Raw genomic sequence first — 19778 nt, 5'->3', positions numbered from 1 at the left:
TTGACATTAATTTTAATTTTAGTATTTTAATATCAACATAAACAGATCCCAAAGTTATGGTTTCTCTCTTCATAAAATTTGCACTGATCGTCAACATGGGAAGAAGACAATGTTAGAGTGATCTTCATCACTGAAAACTACAGGGGACTCTTGCAGCCTAGAGAGTATAGGGAACTAAAGCTACTGGGCAATGCATTGTACGAGACAGCCTTTGTGTTATTTCAGAAACAATACTGTTGACATCATTTATAAAAAGATATAAAGGGCAAATCAGGGTTGCACCAAAAATAAAAGCAAGCATTTCCATCCACAGTGGGAAGACAGCACTTTGGGAAATTCTAATCTTAGTTGCAAATGTCAAAGATTGCAAACTGGAGCTGAGCTAAAAGTGAACTTCTGCCAGAGTGCTCCCAATGGCACATTTTGACAACCAGCTTTAAGACAATGCTGAGAGGGAAACAGTGATGGAAAGGATGCATAAAGCACATCTATGTGCAGAGTTTTCATATATATTCTCCATACTCAGCCCTATACCTACAAGCTGAAAATGAGAATATCAAGTATATCAATACCTAACTCCATGAAGAAAAAAGAGTAGAACACATATACAGAGACTTACACAAGCAGACACACATACACTGATATAGAGACACGTACACACCAAGGTCAACAGACACAGACATACCAACACACAGATTCAGAGCAAGACACAGACACATAGACATACTTGCAGACACACAAACCCAGACAGACAGACACACAAACACAGAGATACAAATACACAGGCACACTCAGAGATGCACACGGTCAAACAGACACACAGCAGACAGCTACTCCCACAGATAGAGACAGACTCAAGACAGACACACATGCACACACACAGGTAGCAGGCACACACACAGTCAGATTCAGAGATAGAAAGTTATGCACAGGGATCAGAGACTCACACAGATAGATAAGCAGACTCATACACAGATTTATACTCGCAATGAAAAAGATACATACAAGCACTCACAGAGGTGCCGCACACTCACACACATACACTCACATACAACCATAGCTAACACGTGGTCCCTCAGCGTGTATTCAGGACTCACCAGAACACGTGGAAAGAGATTGGTATTGAAGAGGAAGGTGAAGTCTGTCTGCTATTGTGGAAGAATGTGAAATTTGAAATCAGGGACTTTGAAGAGTCTCAGCTTTGATACTACCTGCATACACATAAGCAAACAAATTGAGCTCTGGACCTCATCTTCATCTGTGAGAGGAATGATAAAAATTCTACCTCCGAGGATGGATGTTGGGATTAAGTGTGATAATGAGTGTGGGAAAAATGCTTTTCAAACAATTAAAAAGACTGACATTTTAGTTGTTGTCACTATTGTCATATTCCTAAAACTGCAACCAGCAAAGAAAACTCTTAGGAAAAGAAAAAGTATTACCTACCTCATCCTCTGTATCCACTGCTACAAAGGCTTAAGCAAGTCTTAAAAAAATTTTGGGCTATAAGAAACTAAACTTCAACATCAAATATAAGCACAGAAAATTCAGTTACTGCCATCAACCTAAATCAGCTAATATGAGTGCCTACTGTATGCCACACATGCCTGAAAAATGAAATGTCCCATTTAACCAAGTATTCTAATTAGTCAAGTTATCACACATAACCTAATGTCACACTTGACACCATTATTGGCAAGGATTATAATGTAACAATATAAGCAGCACTAAGATTGAATTTAGCACTTTGAGACTTTATACTTCAGAGGCAGCACCATAAACATCTTAGGAGCACGTAAACCTCACCCTAGGATCTGGAAAGCACAAAGTACTGAGTGCCAGGGACATGGGGTCTGGTCACAGTCTCACTCATGCCTTGTTGTTGGATTGGGCAAATCACCTCACTTCTTTCTGCTGCAGTTTCCTCGTCTATAAAATGCAGGGCTATACTAAATGATCTCTAAGGGCTCTTTGGGCTCTGATTCAATTATCTAATAGTGTGATAGACTGAAGAAATGCTGGCTAGCAGTGTTTCTGTTGAGAGAATGCTGAATATACTAGTTTTTATTATACTTCTATAAAAATGAAAATTCATAACTTCATATCTCTGAAGGGAAAAGATTTATCATCATTGGACCAGAGAAAATACAGTCAACTTGTGATGATAAGTATTACATAAGTGTCAAAATAGATTAAGGGATCTTTCTAGGGTCCCCAGAAATCCAAGGGCAGAGCAGACATTAGATTCCTAATTTCCAGGGCAAAGGCCCTGAGGAAAACCTTCAGGATGTACAAAGCCAGCATCTATGAAGTGAGAAGCCCAAGACTGGAGAAAGTTCACATGGCTTTAAGCAAAGCACCCTCCTCCCAGCTCAGGGAAATGCAGGTTTCATTTCATTCATCATTCAGGAACCAGTTCCCCAAAGGCAAGCAGATAATAAAATAATACAGTGTGTTTTCAAGTGGTAGCTTATGTCTCTCCGACGAGTCTAAAAATGAGAATCTAGATAGATTCTTTGTTAGACTTAAGAGGTAGTTTGTATTGTCTCAGGGAGCTTTGCAAAAACTTAGGAAAATAGTTTAGAATTTGCTCAGCCTTCCTAAGGCTGTGTTTTAAACTGAACCCAACTTTTTTTTTAAATAAATTTTTTATTAGTTATCTATTTTATACATATTAGTGTATATATGTATAAATGTCAACCCCAATCTCCCAATTCATCCCACACCCCCCAACTTTAAATGTTCAAGTTTTACTAGGTTTTTTAAAATATAATTTGTCATTTAAATGGTCTATCTTACCTTTAAAAACTTGTCTGCAATCAACTGACTTGAAACCCAATATTTTGTTCTAATTGAGAATCATAGCTATATATATTTTTCTTTAATGTGCATTTTTAAAAATAACTGACAAATTTCTGACAACATGTGTTTTGAATTTTCTGCAGCTCGGATATTTGTAAATTGTTTAGTACACTGAATGGATCCTAAAGGCTACCTAGGTGGAACTGATCTACTTTGGAGTCTGAGAATTCTTCAGGAATATTTTTGAATTTTCTGATGTGGGGTGATACACTTGATGCTCAACTTGTAGCATATCCTTCCTCTGAATATTGGTTGTCTTTCCACTGGAAAAGTCCTGCTTTCATGACACTAGGACAGGCTCTAAGCTCAGGAAGGATAGGAATACAAAAGAATCTAAGGCAGATTTAAATAAATTTCAAATGAAGCTCTACATACACAAATGCTCTCAAAAATCCTATAAAAGAGAAGGGAATGGATTTTTTCAAGGTATGGTCCAAGGTACTCAGCTTGTAGGCTTTTGGTTAATTCTCCAACAACCAATGAAACTATTATTAATCACACTTGAAGACGCTGAGGCTCAGAGAGGCTACAGAGCTAGTAAGCAGTAGAATCATAACCTGAAGTCCAGCTCAGTCTGACTCCAAAACGCATGTTCTTTTCACTTTTCCACATTTCTCTAAAGGTCTCTCCCATCCTTTCTTTAAATTACCATGATATTCTTCTTAAAATGTAGCTCGGATTAAATGTGGCCCATCCACAAACACTTTTAATGGCCCACAATGATCTATAAAGATAAACTGAAACTAGCCATGGCGATGATCTGTTTCAGCCTGCCTTTCTATCAATTATATGTTAGGCACTGGATGAGGCCTGGTACATGGATTATTGTACTGAATCTTCACAACAACCCTTGTGCTTAGAAACTATGAATATTCCCATCTCTTATATGGAGAAACCAGGGCAGTCTAACTTCAAATCTTTTGCTCTTATCCACAACCTTAATCAAGTGCATAGGGAAGCTAGGAAGGAAGGGAGGATGGCTGGAAAAGATGAGCAGAAGGAGACAGAGAGAGAGAGGGAGAAGGAACAAGAGAGAGAGAAAAGGGAGGCAGACAGGGAAAGAGGGAAGAAGGGAGGAAATACTTATTAAATGCCTAATATGTATATAAGAAATTTACTAAGAGGTTGAATATTGTATCACTTAACCCTCAAATCCTAACATTTTTACAGTTGAGGAAAGTGAGGCTCTGAGGTATATTAACTTAGTAAGCCAGGACTGAACCCTGGTTACCTTTCCGCTACACAAGTCCAATACTGTGCTTTGTATATAGTAAGTATGTAATTAAAATCAAATGAAATTGAAAAAAAGTGTGTTCATGGGAGAAAGAAGAACGCAGTGTCAGTCACAACACTCAAACTAAGGCAAGGACAGCTAGGTACCAATGAATGGATCTAAAACATAAATGACAAGGTCTGTTAAGAAACAGCCTGCAAAATTATTGTAGTTCTCAAACTGAATATTGTAGGAACATTCTTGAGTATGTCTCAAGCTTTTATGAGGACCCACAGGAGAACACCCACGTTTCTTCTGAGAAACTGTTGTGCTTATATAGAAGAAATACTGTGGATCTCGTAACACATTTTCTTCTTGCTTGGTTACCAAGAAGCTCACAGTCAAGTCTGTGGCCCATCTCTAGCAATTATGTAAATATGCATGACAAGAATTTTGTTCACTTACCTTATCCCAGCTTTATCTTATTTACCTTATCTTCCTATCCTTAATTTTTCTTTTCCACTATCTTCTCTCTATTTAGTTTTATTTTGTTTTATTACATGTATCACTGCAAACCACCTAAAGTTGTTTTTGCATCAAGGTAAGGTGTAAATATAAGTAACAGCATTTTATTAACTTTTTGCTTGTTAATTCAAATAGAATAAACCAACGATTAACATCTAAATGTTTACAATGTTTGATCAGTGAAGGCTGCTCTAAAAGTTAAGGGGAATACACTTAAAACACACACTGTATGTACATATATTCCATGAACTAGAATAACATAGCCAAAGCATTCCCCTGGCAATCTCAAAGACACATTTAGAGGGTCCACTAGACCAAAACTAGTCTCATAATAATACTAAAACATTATTTGCCTTTTTCATTCCTATTCTTTCATGAGTGTGCAATGGAATTTCTCAGAAGTTACATGGCTTTGTGACAAAGCAACAGACAATGCAGAAGCAGAAACACGAATCAAGCTATCTACTATTAAGCTAGACATTAGAGAGATTTGCAAAAAGCTAAAACAAAGCCATTCTTCTTACTATTTTTTTATTTTGAAAAATATATTTAATACTAAAAAATGTTATTTATATTAACATCTAATGGATGTATTATGATTTTTAAATGAATAAAATTTTTAATTTTTCAGTTTTAATATCATTCATGATAAACATTTATATATATGTAAATATATATATATGCATGTGTGTGTGTGTGTAAAGGGGCCCTGGGACCAAAAAAGTTGATAATAGTTGATCTAGAAGGATTAAGAGATTAGATCTAGGAGGATTAAGGGTTAGAAAGTATTTGCCATAGTGGGAAGTTAGGTCTATAAAATCCTTATTAATAGTAAATTTGCTCCATACATGCCCACACCAACAGCTCCTTATGCAAAGTTATTAACTGTGATGTCTCAAATTTTAACCCTTTCACTTGGAAATCCTTTAACTGGATGTGACCTTTGGATTTAAAACATTTGTTGTAAACAAAACTAAAAGTCTTATATTTGCTCCTTCCCCCACCCTAACCCTAGGAAGTATCTTGAACCTTTTAAACCTAGATAAATTCTCACCATTCTTTCCATTTAACCTGCAGAGAAGAAAGGAGAGAAACAAGTTGTTGTTGTTTTTCATGAATTGGGTCTTAAACTAGTAACTAGGCAACCAATCAAATAGCCTTGACAACAGAAATAAAAGGAACTTAATGATAACATTCAGCCAGTAGTCTATATACAGCACTGCTTAGTTGTTCAATGTTACTGGTTCAAATGTAAAATCTAACACTAATAAAACTTACATTTTTTTCCCTAATCTATGGCATTTTTGATCTGTGTATGCTGTTTTAGAAAAACACTAGCACAAGTATAAATATAGTTACTCCTTTCAAAGAAATATGCATGAAGCATATATATCTAGGTAGACTTATGATTTTAGCATTTACTTCATTAAAATTGATGTCTGAAACTCTGATGTATGTCTTGTTTTTAGATTTTAACTAAAATTTCCCTTTCAATCTCACAGAGGTGTAGGGAACACATAAGATGATAGAGAGAGGTAATGATGGAACAAAGTGATCTGGAGCTGGTGTTAGGTCCCTAGTCTGCAAAACAAGGACAATATCATCTATATCCCTGAATTTGGAAAGGTTCAAGAGAGATAACATATGTGACAATATTTTTGAAACACAGAAGCACTATAAAAATATTGCTTGCCATAATGTAAAAAGTACTACATGTTTTTTTAAAAACCAACTATTGCTCTGCTTTGCAAACAAGGATGCTATCTATAATTAGAAATTGTCCCCTTACTGTCAAATTTCCACACTGCTCATAGTACAAGTTGTCAATATCTTGGAAATGAGTTGACATAGAAAAAAGCGCAACTGAACGTTAGTCAACTGCTCACAAAAATTACCATCCTGATTAATCAATACTATGCACTCCTTTGGAAACAACAAAACCTCACTAGTCTGTGTGTTATATAAGAAATTCATTCATTCCAAACACACTTTGCTAAATAATTTGCTCACAATCCCCTTTCACTTATTGTTGTACAGCTATATTGATCTTCTGCCTGAACTTATCCTGTCATGCAACAATGAATATCTGAATCAATTGTATAAATAACAAGGAGCTGTGGTAACTGACAATGCGAAGCAGAAGAGTCCAGTATGTTTTTCATTTCCAATAAAAGGGGGCAGTATTACATCAGCATAATACTGATATACTAGTCTGATGTTTTTGCAAAGTATGGGTGAGAAGCAAAAATCCACACCTGTAAAAAATGAACAACTGCTTATTTGAATACATAGGAAGAAGTTTACAATGTGCTTATTATTTTCCTATTTACTTGATTAAAAAATATCATTTTGGCATGAAAAATGCATACAGTTATTAAGAATCAGGTTAAGTATTCTCAAAAATCATAGATTGAAATTCTGATTTTCTGGAAATATATTCAAGTATATATTAAATTAGTAGGAACAAAAGCTCCCTAGCACACTAATATTACAAAATTTGAACATTATCATGTTGGCTATGAGCAGATCCTAGCACGTAACTAGTGTATACAAGTTACTTTAAGAATGAAAAAGAAAAACGCATTTCTTGAGTTTATAAGAAGGTGCCTGTTAGCTACTAACTAACCTTCTACTCTATCTTAAGACATTTTGGCTCCAAGGAGCAGTAGGTTAATCCATTCACCTTTGGAGAGTATCGCAGAGTGAAAATTTAATATAATTAACAAGAGGATTGACAACCTGTCTGAGGTCTTAAAGTGAAAAAGGACCTAATATTAATGGAGGATCTTCTGTGCCAGATATGTGCTCTACATATGTTTTGCTTCAAAACAATCCTTCAAGGAAAGGATAATTATCTCCATTTTATAGGCATTTCATTGAGACTCACGGAGGTTAAGTAACTTACTTAAATAACATTGTTAGAAAACAGCACAGGCTGCTACCGAGATTAATCCTGGAAACTGAGACACACGACTAACCAACTCCAGAACCCATTCTCTTTCCAATACACCACATGACTTCTAATTCTAATACTGCTCCTGGTCCAGCCACCTCTTCTGTCTCCTTGTCTATACTGGCATCATTTGATATTCTGTTTTCTGACTGATATCCTTCTAGAGCCAGACCAATGGACATCATGGTAGGGAAGAATGCCCTACCCAGACAGAAGGTGAAGAGTATACAGGAAGCAGGGGGTTCAATGCTTTTCTGCTTCACCATTTCTGTTTATTTTTACCCTGTCTTCATCAAAGGTTTTAGATTGCAAATGTAAAAGGTACTTTTGTATGTAATAAGCTTAAAGATCTCATAGAAAAATTAGTAAATGAATCTGGTACTGTTCTATACAGTACCAGAATTGATTAAGAATTAGGAAAGATTTAATTCCTGCCCTGACACGAATCCACTATGTGACCATGAGTAAGTCATTTTCTTTCTTTGAGTCTCAGTTTTCCTGTCTGTGAACTGAAGCTTTTGGACCAGATCATAAACTATATCCCCTCCAGTTCTTTCGCTCTATTGTTTTAATTCCACCAATATATTTCAGAGGCAGACAGAGTGTGATAATAGTGTTCACGGTAGCTCATTTTGACATCCAATGAGGTCAAGAATTTTTCTTAAGAGATTTTAAGAAGACGAAGGGAACAGCAGTTCAGGCCACATGTATACAGATGTATAATCGGCCTATTTATGAGCAACTCTGATCAGTGGGTAATCAGTCTACTCACTCCTCAAGGTTATTCAGATGACCAAAATGACCAGATACCTAAGTTACAAAAATACCTAAGCAGGAAAGTGCGCTAATCAATCACTGAGTCAGCATTCAAACATCAAGGAAGTTAGGAAAGTTATAAAACGCACTTTAACACTAAGAAAGCCCACCCAGCCTTGCCTCTCTTGAGCCAGATGCCCTTAGCTTAGCTCTAAGGACATTCAGAAGCAGCCTATTTAAAATTCTGTAGCGTATTGTCATGACAATACTAGTGCATTGTCATCTCTATCTTAGAGATGTCAAAATGACAAAATCTGGTAAGCAATTAGCCTATAATATGATCTAATTGCCCTGGTACTATAAGAGGTGGTTAGTGTTCTTGCTATGCAAAGCTAAAACCCAGGGAAGTAACATAGACTTCTGCTGGCAAGATACTCGGGATCCATGCACAGCAGCGATGTTGAAATGATGGAGCATAACAGCTCCTAAGGCGCCGTTACAGTCTATTGTCCCTACAATCTATATATTTAACAGACTCTAAATATCCTGTGACACAGCCAACCAGAACAATCCCATTGGTGCCGTTCTGGCTGATCAAGTCAACGTTTCATTTTAAAGTGTCAAAGTAGGGGTTTACCCAATAAAGTGAAATACGCCATGGGTAAACATGTACTCACATGGACATGTATATTATCCTGTATGTGTTGCAAAGACACAAGCACCCCATGCCTGTGTAGTATATGCTTCCCCTCAGTTATGAAACATACAAAGTATATGTTATATACCTCTAATGTTAGTAAATGTCACAAAAACACCTCTACAGTGGACATTGTGTTGCATTGCCCAGATCCGCCTTCAGGACTGATTTATTTCCTCAGCTGTAGGGAACATGCTGTTTGCCCTCAGCTGCTGGCCCTCTTCAGTATTGCCTCAACTAAAAAGAGTCACATCATTCAAGGTTATGTCCCCTTCCCAGGGTAGACTTCATGCAATGACTGGCTGATACAAGTGTATAAAAGCTCACCCCCTCCACCCAACTTGGGACAATTCTGAATGGTCATGGCAATCTCAAAGCTTCATATGAGGTTGGCTAAGGCCTTGGTTGAGACTGTATCACAGTCCTATTCTGCTTTCATCCTTTGCTTTCCACAGGTGGCAATCAGAAAGAGCACCCCATGATAAACCTGCTCACTAATCTCCAACTCACAGTCTGCTTCTCAGGGAACTCAAATCTGTGACACACTCATTTGTAAACAATGTCCAAATATGAGCGCAATGAGGTGTACTTTATAAATTACAAGGTGTTATGACAGGAACACTGTGAAAAATTCTCTAAAACTGTATTATGGTTTACAAAAACAAATCCATAAATCTTATTTATGGATCTTTATGTTTAAGGAAACAGATAATTCCATGGAGGACAATTTTGAAGACAAAGTGAATTTGCTACAATCCATTTTACCAACCTTATTGCACATTATATATTTACCCTTTTTGATCTCAGAAGAAAATGTGATTCTCAGAAGAAAAAGTAGTGTCTTCTGAAACCTCATAAAATTAAGATGGGTATTTTGATTATAAGAGAGCCAAATCTACTACCACAGGAGTCCTTTAACATTGTTCTTAATTTACTCTTCTGGCTGCAATGAACCTAACAAACAAGGACAGATAATACTGGGTCTAAAAACTAAACAAAGCCTACACATCCACAAATACACGTTCAAAACAGCGACATTATTTGGGAGGGAGATCATATAAAGGACAGCTTGTGAACACAACATCCCTGAATATAATGGACTTTTCCAGTACCTCAAATTCAACCCCAATAAAGTCATCTACTGAGACAGCAACTCCCTTCGACAGGGAAACCAGGGTTTTCTGATTCTGTAGAAGCCACTTTGCCACTTATCTTCAGGAGCTCAATTACATTCAGTGTGATATGTTTAAGGACAAGTTAAGATTTTCTTTTTTTTTCAATCTTAACCTAATCTCTCATCTCCCTCCCATGGTTTCCAACACAAAATAAGGTGTTATTCTTTTGGAGTCTCATACTTCTTTCCTCCATATGAATTAAGAGAAGTCAATGAGAAAAAATTCACCTGTAGTATTTGAAGTTAATACAGTCTTAAGCTTGAAATTCAACTGATGATAAAAATTCAACAATATAGGGTCACTACGTCAGACAAAGAGTCACTGCAGGAAGCAAGGAATGTCCAGTGTCAATTTACTACTAGGTTTGGTACAAACATGTCTCTATGCCGCTAGTCTAAGCCTGATTAATGCAAAGAGGGGGCTTCACTGAAAGACACAGTTGCTGCAACAATACTGAATTTATTTCATATTTTCCCCCCAAGCTAAATGGCATATATGCATTCTGTTTTAAATATTCTCTATGTTAATATTCCAAATAAAAGTTTCTAGATGCATTTTTCAAAGAAATATTTTATTCATAACATTAACCAAAGGCTAATGATTCTTCATAATTTAAAAACATATGTAATTTTTTTGTGTAGAATAAAGTTTCTGAAATGTATTAATTCTAAATATATTTATTTAGCCCAGTGATTTTTCAACTAGGGGTAATTTTGTCCTCCCTCCCCCAATAGGGGATATTTAGCAATGTTTGTAGACATTTTTGGTTGTCACAAAGGGAGAGGTACTACTGGCATCTAATGAGTAGAGGCCAGATTAGCCACCCATGACAAAGACTTCTCCAGCCAACAATATCAATAACGCTGAGGCTGAGAAACCTTGATCTAACCTAATAAATCTGAAGCTTCCACAGCTTTGTGTATCAACTCAGTTAGAAAGGAGTTTAACTGTGTGAGTTGGTCAATATGCCAACTTCTGAAAAATCTAACTCTGTTTTCTTCTGTTGACCCTTCCATTATTGTGTGAGGAGCTCATATCTGTGACAAAATAGTACATTTGTTCTATACATTCAAAGATCACCCATAGTTTAGTCTAAAAGTTATAGGAAATATAAGAAAGTGCCTAGTCTGTACCAGGAGTTTTGCTGGGTATATTCATACATAGCTTTATATATATATATATTTATATCATATATATTTCACTGTAACCCAGATTCCTACCCCCACATTACAGATGAAGAACTTGAGATTCAGAGAAGTTATTCAACTTACCAAATATCACACAGCTTGTAAATGACAACTCAGTGCCTGCCATTCCAAGTGAGAATATATATTTTTTAACTCATTAATACTTTCTTGCATATGCAAAGAAAACTTCTGAATCGTTAATGATAGTTAATGGGATGGGGAGGGTAATTAGCTTTTGACCATATCTCTGTCTGTATTATTAGAATTTTTAGTAAGCATATGTTACTTTCATTTGCAGACTAATACATTTTAAAAGACTCAAACAAATCACTGACATCCTTCTCATATTAATTTTAGGATTACTCTTGACAAAATTGTAAGGTAGGAGATAGTCTCTGGTGCATATACCCATTCTCTTGTTTTCAATTCAATTTCCCACCCAGCATCCCTATGCCAAAATGTATTTACATACCTATGTCCCCAAAAAAGATCTTATAGTCATTCACATTAAGATTAAATATGTTACTATTTCATGGTGCGCACTGAGCATAGGATAGTATCTTAGGTCAAAACAATGACTGTGTTTATCTCTAGTGTCAACCATCTACTCAGGCAGTTCTTAAAGATGAGCTCCACCTTGTGAGCCCACTGCCAAGGATGGAGCACTTAATGGGGAATGGGGCACCTAACTGACTGAGCAGATCCAGTGACTGGCATGTGCGTAGCAGGTCCCCAATATATAAAAGTTTACGGCTTAACCAACACCAAAAGATCCACCGTTCCCCCAGATAGTTTTTCTCTTACCTGATGTGAACCTCCCACCAAGAAGATCAATCAAGGTGAGGGATGGGGGAGGCAAATAATGATTAATTTAACATATTATATGTTTATATAATCTATCTATCTACAGGAAACAGGGTCTTTGCAGATATAATCAAGTTAAAATAAGATCACAGTGGATTAGGGTGGACCCTAAATCCGATGACTGATGATCTTATAATAAGAGGGATATTTGGAGACAGGACATATACAGAGGGAAGACAGCCATGTGAAGAGGGAGGCAGAAACTGGAGTGAGGCAGATACAAGCCAAGGAATGACAAGGATCACTCGTTCATCAAATAATCAGAATTTTTCACCCAGTAGATGACAATAGTCTTTCAACTGGTCTGCCTGTTTCCATTCTTAACCTTCTGCAGTCTGTTCTTGCACATTAGGCAGAATGATCCTTTTATATGTAAATCAGATCACATCAATGCCCTGGACAAAACCAGTTCAGGAATTCCCATCAGACTCAGAGTGAAACACAAAGCCTTTCCAAGGCCTACAGGTCTAACACACTCTGCCCCAGGCTATCACTTTACTTCATGTCCCACTGCTCTCCCTTCCCTCAAGCTGCTCTTGCTTTCTCTTTGTTGCTGGTCCTACACTCTAAGGGCCTCTAAGCTTATTGTTCCCACTGCCTGGATGCTCTTCATGTGGCCTGCACAGGGCTTCCTTCAGACGTCTCTACTCCGTGATGCTTCCTCAGACTCCCTACCAGTCTGTCTAAAAGAACAATCCTGTAACTCCCTATTCCCTTACGTTGCTTCGATTTTTCTCATGGCATTAATTCACCTCCTGATGTTACTGACTTTACTCATTATGTAATGAGTTTATTAATTGTTTATTTTTTCCTCATCTGTGTTCCCCTTTTAGAATGTAAGCTCTATGAGAATAGAGATTTTTGTTTGATTTGCATACTTCTGTATCTCCGATGCCTAGAACAGTATCTACTACAGAATAAGCACTTGATAATTTGTTGAATCAAAAAATAAATGAATGCGTTTTGTAAGTTGTTTTGTTTTCTATTTTGCTCAGGCTGACAGGAAGCTTAATAATAAATTCAATTATTATGACTATGAGTCATAGTAACATATTAGCCTTCATTGAGTATACATGCTTCTTCCTTTCTTAATATTCTGATAATCTTATAACTGCATACATCCCCTTTATTATAAGATATTGCTAAATCTTTTGGAATGGGACAGAAAAACACCACTAGGCAGGTAGACTGGGTGTCTGGTTGGATGGGAAAGGGTGTATATGTTAATCAACAGTAATGCTTAAATGTGATGCAAAAGAGCCCTCAAGCTAGGAGCCCAAATCTCTGGCTGCAGGTTGATGCTTGGGAGCCTGGATAGAGCCAGATAAAAATGAGTTAATGGGTCTAGCAGAGTGACTGAAAGAGGGAAGCAAGTTTTACCTTTTCATTCCTGCAGTTGTTCAGCCCCATATTACTCATGGTGGACAGTTTCCCATCAACACCATGTGGCTGTTGCTGCTGTTGCTCCCGCTGGATCTGTTCTCGCATCTTCCGAGCCTCCTGAATAGCTTTCATCACTGTATCCTGATCCCCAAACAGGGCAGGGGAGTTGAGACTGGACAGGATATCTGCATACACAGGATGCATTATTAGAGGCTTGTAAGATTAGACTCTTAAAAAATACTGCTACTACCCACTCCCCTGTAGAATGCCACATTCTTCGAACAAGGAAGAGGCACATTTGCTATTATGAAAACTGCAGTAGAACTCAGAAATCCAGGGTAACTGAGATGTGCTGGGGTTTTTTTTAGCCCTTGGAGGATACCTAGCATTTTAGTTTATCTGGGCTCTGTCAACCCACTACATATATATATATATATTCTTTCTGGCTATATCTAACAATTAGTGGGAGAGTAGTAGGGAAGAAGGGGGTAGGGAGGGGCACAGAGACATCTGTGCAGGCTGCCCATTGTATCTGGTGTGCTAATGCAGGAAAGTTGTTTCTGGCCCGGCCGAAAAATCTGTGAAGCTGCATGTGTCCTTTAGTGATATCTGTATGTGTGTGTTCATGTGTCCGCTGCAGGAGAGGGGGTGGGAAGGAACACACCACACTCTCTGTTCCCCAATCACTGGCTGGTTAATGAAGCATTCCACTCATCATGCTGCCTCAGTTATTTACCAAGAGAATGACAACCCATTTCCTACCCCCAACCTGAACACCCACTGCTCTCAGCTCCCTGTCTTCATGATAGTAAGGCTGTATGTGTGGGAATGGATTTCATATAAGTATAAAACTGCAAAAAAAGTGAAAATAGTTACTTTCATTATATTCCACGCAACACAGAAGGACAAAATTCAAAATTAAACCGATTTTCCTCCATATCTTGCATTTTACTGTAGGTTAAAATTAATACTTTATGTGAGCCTTTCCAATTTCAGACAAAAAGAAGGCACTTGCTTGCTAACTGATATATTTCAGCTGCTGTGGTAAAGTTTAATGTGTGTATCACTGGTACGAGCACTTCATAGCACGCGCGCACACACACACACCTCAGAGACAGATGGGACAGAGGAAACCAGACTATCATCAAGCTCACACCACACATCTATGTGTGTGCAGTGTATGTGCGTATGCACTTGAGTTTAGAAAACATCCCCAACGCTATCTATGGACAAGTTTTAGAAAGTTAAACAGCCACTTTTTAGAATATAGAAAACCCATATCTTCTGCTCTGAATTTTTTCTGATTAAAAAAAATTCTATCCAGTATTGTCTGGACAAGTGTGCTGTTACTTCGGCTCACTTCTAGCTTACGATCTAAGAGATATACTCTGCTGAAGTATAAACTCCGTAGAGCAGGGCCTGTGATACAGTCATCTTTGTCCCTCACAATGCTCAGTACAGAAAACGGACGTTTTCCAGACAAAATTCAGAAGTGGATTATAGAAGAGCCATTTCAAGATCAAACCTATTATTTATCCTCATGGTGGTTTTTCCCCCTCATCTCACAACTTTTAAGAATCCAGCAATCATATTCACGTGCTGGAAATGATTAATTTCTCTTTCCCACAGTGATCCCACTGACTTGGAGTGAAAACCTCTGGGCCCCTGAAAGAGGCATCCTGACTCAAAAGGAGAACAGACTGCTGTATGGACCCTAACGTCCCCAATTTCAATGGGGAAGATTTACACTCATCACCAGAAGATTCACTTAGATTGAGCATAGCTCAGCAAATATCTGAACTGTGAGTTTACAAAAAGAGCGCTGAGTTATATGTGAGAGGACCTGGATTCTAGTTTTGACCCTGCTAATTAATAGCTACATGGCTCTGGGCAAGTCATTTTATCTGTAAGACCACGGTTTATTATACAATGAGAGTAATAATAATATACCACCTAACGCATACGATTATTGTGAAAAATCAAATGAGAAAAGACAGTCAAAATGTTTTTTTAAACTGTAAATGGCTACACTTACACATTATTTTATTTATTACAGCAAGCAATTCAGTCTATAGGAGTCAATAACACAAGGAAGGGAATATGGTGAAGAAATGCCAGTTGTAGTCCCTAATCCCTTTGAACTTTTTCATCTTTATTTGAAAATTAAGAGACTTATAGAGCATAGTAACAATATTTATTTGGCTCTCTGCTACTGACAAGTGCTTTCGCAATTACTGTTTCATTCCACATGTATATGTAAATGTATTGGTATTTGGTTGTCCAGTCTTTTTAAATTGCATGCCTTCTGGGTGCCAGGCACCATGTTAAGCACTTTATATGCATTTTTCTCTTTCAATTCTCATAACAACCTATGAGCTAGGTAATAATATTTCCTTTCCAGAGATTAGGAAACTGAGTTCAAAAATATTAAATAATTTTCACAGGGTCACATAGCTAGTAGGTAAATGCTCTCTCTCAGTCCAAGTCTGCCTAATGCCAGGTCCCATTTTTTTCTCTATACTTGTCACACCTGGATAAGAATATCCCTAGAGATACTTGGCACTATATCAGAGAGTGTAAGAGGGCAGAGAATCACTGTGACATATCTTACTAGACATCAACTTTATTTCATATGATGTCATTGAACTGTGTCATTCATATTTGCTACAATGCAAAACTGATATGGGATAAGATGTAAAATTCACAAACATTTTACAAAGAAAATATAAAATTTCAAATTTGAGACTTTTGGCAGGCAGCTTTTAGGCCAGGTTCCTTTAGGCCCTTGGAGGGTTCACTCTTAATCCGCCTAGAGTTGCTTCAGGGACAAAGCACTGACCACACACAGAAATTTCTAAGTGTCTGATTGCTGGATATAACTCATCATCATCTGAAGAACCCATTCCAGCAAGATTTATATTATAACCTTTTCTAAAAGTTCTAGTCACCCAAAACACCAAACTGGGTTATGTTTCAGTAGAAAAGATTTTTACTTTTACTTTATTTACTTTCACTTTTTTTTTCTTGGACTAAGGAACACTTTGGAAACAAGAATCAGTCATCAGGAAACATGGTTTGCTTTCTTTTACCTAATTCATAAGTCTCTTCCTGGTGTTGACCTTTCCATTTACCTAAAGAGGATCCTCTTCCCAAGCTTCCTCCAATGGGGCTAGGTATGCTGCTTTTGTTAGGCAGATTGACAGGGCTGGTTTTGCTGGCTGGGAAGAGGCTCTGGGTGGGAGACGTTGGGGACTTTACAGGCTCAGCTGTCTTGGGTCGGGATGAGAGATTCAGCGGCTGTGCTGCTGCTTCATCCTACAAGAGTTTAACATAAATAATTATTAAAAAAAAAAAAAGACAAATGAAGTACATTATCACTTAGTAAGCCACAGTTATTTTACACCTCAGAGACAATGCCACATTCCCCTACAATAATAACAAAAGAAGCTAATTATCTACCTCCTTGAAGATTCATCGGAAGGAAACCTCATTAATTTCCCTGTGTTATGCTTCTATTTACATTAACTGTGTAGTTGGATCATTCTTTTTGCCAAATTAAAATCTGAATTAGCTCACATTACAGCTTAATTTCCTAATGTGTTTTCAGGGATCTAAATTAACCTAGGGCATTTACAAAGAATTATTTAAAATTTCAGCAGCTCTGTAGTGCTTTTGTGTTATTCTCTCTGAAAAGTTCCTGGAACTATAAATAGGCTCTGCCGCTAATTTTTTAATATATATTTTAAATCAAACAATTGCAAGTACTTTAAAAATGGAAACACAGAAAGCCTTCTTCTGCTCTCCTGGGCCTTTGCCCAGGGAGCCACATGCCACAGCATGGCTTCTATGTGGCTTTCTGGGTGTGGGCACTCTTCATGGTCTATATTCTGGTCTCTATTCATGTTTAAAATTAATTTTTGCAAAGAGCAAGCACACATTATAATTATGTTTTACATACCATGCTATATGCAATTTATTTTTCATGTCTGAAGTGATGTCTCTTTATACACTTTGCTACATATATTTACAGAATGTCTATTTTAAGATGCCTGTTCTTCTATACTGAGTACAGTATTCAAATATCTGGCTTGTAACTCTGATTTTACCAGGAGCTTGAAATCTAAGCTCCTCACCTTTATTTTGCTTCATTTATCCTGGCATAAAACACCCTTAACACTTCCATCATTCTAGAAATTTAATTGTAACATGAACATATTCATTTAAATGTTCAGCTTTAAGATTTGCATTATTGTGTTTAAAATAAAATTGTCAACAAATGTTAACTCCTGTTTTGCTTTTGAGAAGACACAGAGAACTTGCTTTTTTTAAAAAAAAAAAAAAACACCCCTTTTATTTTTTTTTCACATTTTAAAGCTTTTTATTGGAATATAATTGCTTTACACTGTTGTGCCAGTTTCTGCTGTACAACAAAGTTAATGATCTGTATTTATACATATATCCCCATATCCCCTCCCTCCCACGGTTCCCTCCTACACCCCCATCCCATCCCTCCAAGTCATCGCCCATCATCAAGTTGATCTCCCTGAAGAACTTGCTTTTTTTTTTTTATAATTTTATTTATTTATTTATTATTTTTTGGGGGGTACACCAAGTTCAATCATCTGTTTTTATACACATATCACCGTATTCCCTCCCTTCCTTGACTCCCCCCCTTCGAGTCCCCCCCACCCTCCCCGTCCCAGTCCTCTATGTCATTGTTTAAAACATGCAGTAGAGCTTGGAAACTGAACTTTTTCCCCTGTGGCAAACATGTGACCTCTCTGGGGCTCAATTTCTTCATCTATAGAAAAGAGGGCCCGATTCTAGCTTGTCTCTAAGGTCTCTTCCAGTACTAATGGTCATTGTTTAAGAGGGAATAAAAAGGAATGCCAGAAAACAATACTCAGGAAGGAGGGTTGAAAGAGAAAATGAAAATAACACACACAGAGAAGTCATTATGTACTAACACCATGCTAGACATTTTCACACATATTAGCTCATTTAATTACCAATAACTCTATGAGGCTGGGCAGTAGTATTCTAAATTTACAAAGGAAGAAGCAGTTAGAGTGATAAAATGACTGTCCAAAGTCATACATGGAGGGACAAAATCTGAATTATAGTTGATTGGGCTCTAAATCCCAGGCCCTTTTTCTACTAAACTATCATCTAAAATAAGTCATCTGATAATATAGTGATACCCTAGTTTTATTCTGTTTTGTTTGTTTGTCTTGGTAGGAAATAAGTAATCTGGCACATCTATGGTGCAATGCACTTTTATCTCTATCCAGCCATAGGATAGGTTCTCAGGAAACATAGTTGTATCCATCACAAATGTTGAAATTGTCTGATGTGCTTAATTATAATTTACTTGCTTTTGCTCTGAACTCAAAGGATATTTAGACTAATTAGTTCCTTTACTCATATCTAAATACAGTGATTTATAAGCTAGGCATTTAGTTAGTTTTCTCCACATTTCTTTTACTTGGGGTTCACCAAGCTTCTTAAGATACCTGAGCTCAGAGTTTTCTTCAAAAAATTTCAGCCATTATGTCTTCAAATATATTTTTCTGTCCCTTCCTTCTCCTTCTAGGGCTCCAGTTGCGTACATTAGGCCATTTGACGTTCCACAGCACTGACAGTCTTTTTTCTATGTATTTCATTTTGGACAGGTTTCATTGTTATGTCATCAAGTTCACTAGTCTTTTCTTCTGTAATATCTAATCTGTTTCTATTCCAAATCAGTACTAATCCAGTGCACTTTTCATCTCAAACACTGTATTTTTCACCTCCAGACATTCAATATGTTTTCCATGTCTTGCCCTATAATGTTCATGTTTTCCTCTACCTTCTTAAATATATGGAGTTTATAACACCTGGTTTTATTCAGTTTTGAATATAGACAAACTTCAGAGATATTATGGGTTTGGTTCCAGACCACTGCAATAAATCAAATATCACAATAAAGCAAGTCACATGAATTTTTGGTTTCCCAGTGCTTATAAAAGTTATGTTTATACAATACTATAGTCTATTAAGTATGCGATAGCATTATGTCTAAAAAAAACAACCTGTATACCTTAATTAAAAAATACTTTAAAAAAAAAACAAAAACAACAACAAAAAATACTTTATTGCTTAAAAAATGCTAACCATCATCTGA

General features: G+C 36.9%; 1 protein-coding gene across 19 annotated transcripts in view; it reads right to left on the bottom strand.

Annotated features, from left to right (window-relative positions):
• SOX6 (SRY-box transcription factor 6) overlaps nucleotides 1-19778 on the bottom strand; it is a 636025-nt gene that overhangs the window by 61686 nt on the left and 554561 nt on the right. For 13 of the 19 annotated variants that reach the window (XM_057748518.1, XM_057748517.1, XM_057748515.1 and 10 more), the window contains 2 exons: nucleotides 16705-16930; nucleotides 13613-13800 (listed from right to left, as the gene is read on the bottom strand). In XM_057748518.1, coding sequence (XP_057604501.1) covers nucleotides 13613-13800; nucleotides 16705-16930 — 414 coding nt within the window. The remainder of the gene's footprint in view (nucleotides 1-13612; nucleotides 13801-16704; nucleotides 16931-19778) is intronic. The other 6 variants (XM_057748523.1, XM_057748529.1, XM_057748524.1 and 3 more) reach the window with 1 other exon arrangement.

The sequence above is a fragment of the Hippopotamus amphibius genome, chromosome 9 (genome assembly GCF_030028045.1).
Source record: "Hippopotamus amphibius kiboko isolate mHipAmp2 chromosome 9, mHipAmp2.hap2, whole genome shotgun sequence".
Lineage (NCBI taxonomy): Eukaryota > Metazoa > Chordata > Mammalia > Artiodactyla > Hippopotamidae > Hippopotamus > Hippopotamus amphibius.
This window is presented reverse-complemented; position numbering and strand designations above follow the sequence as displayed.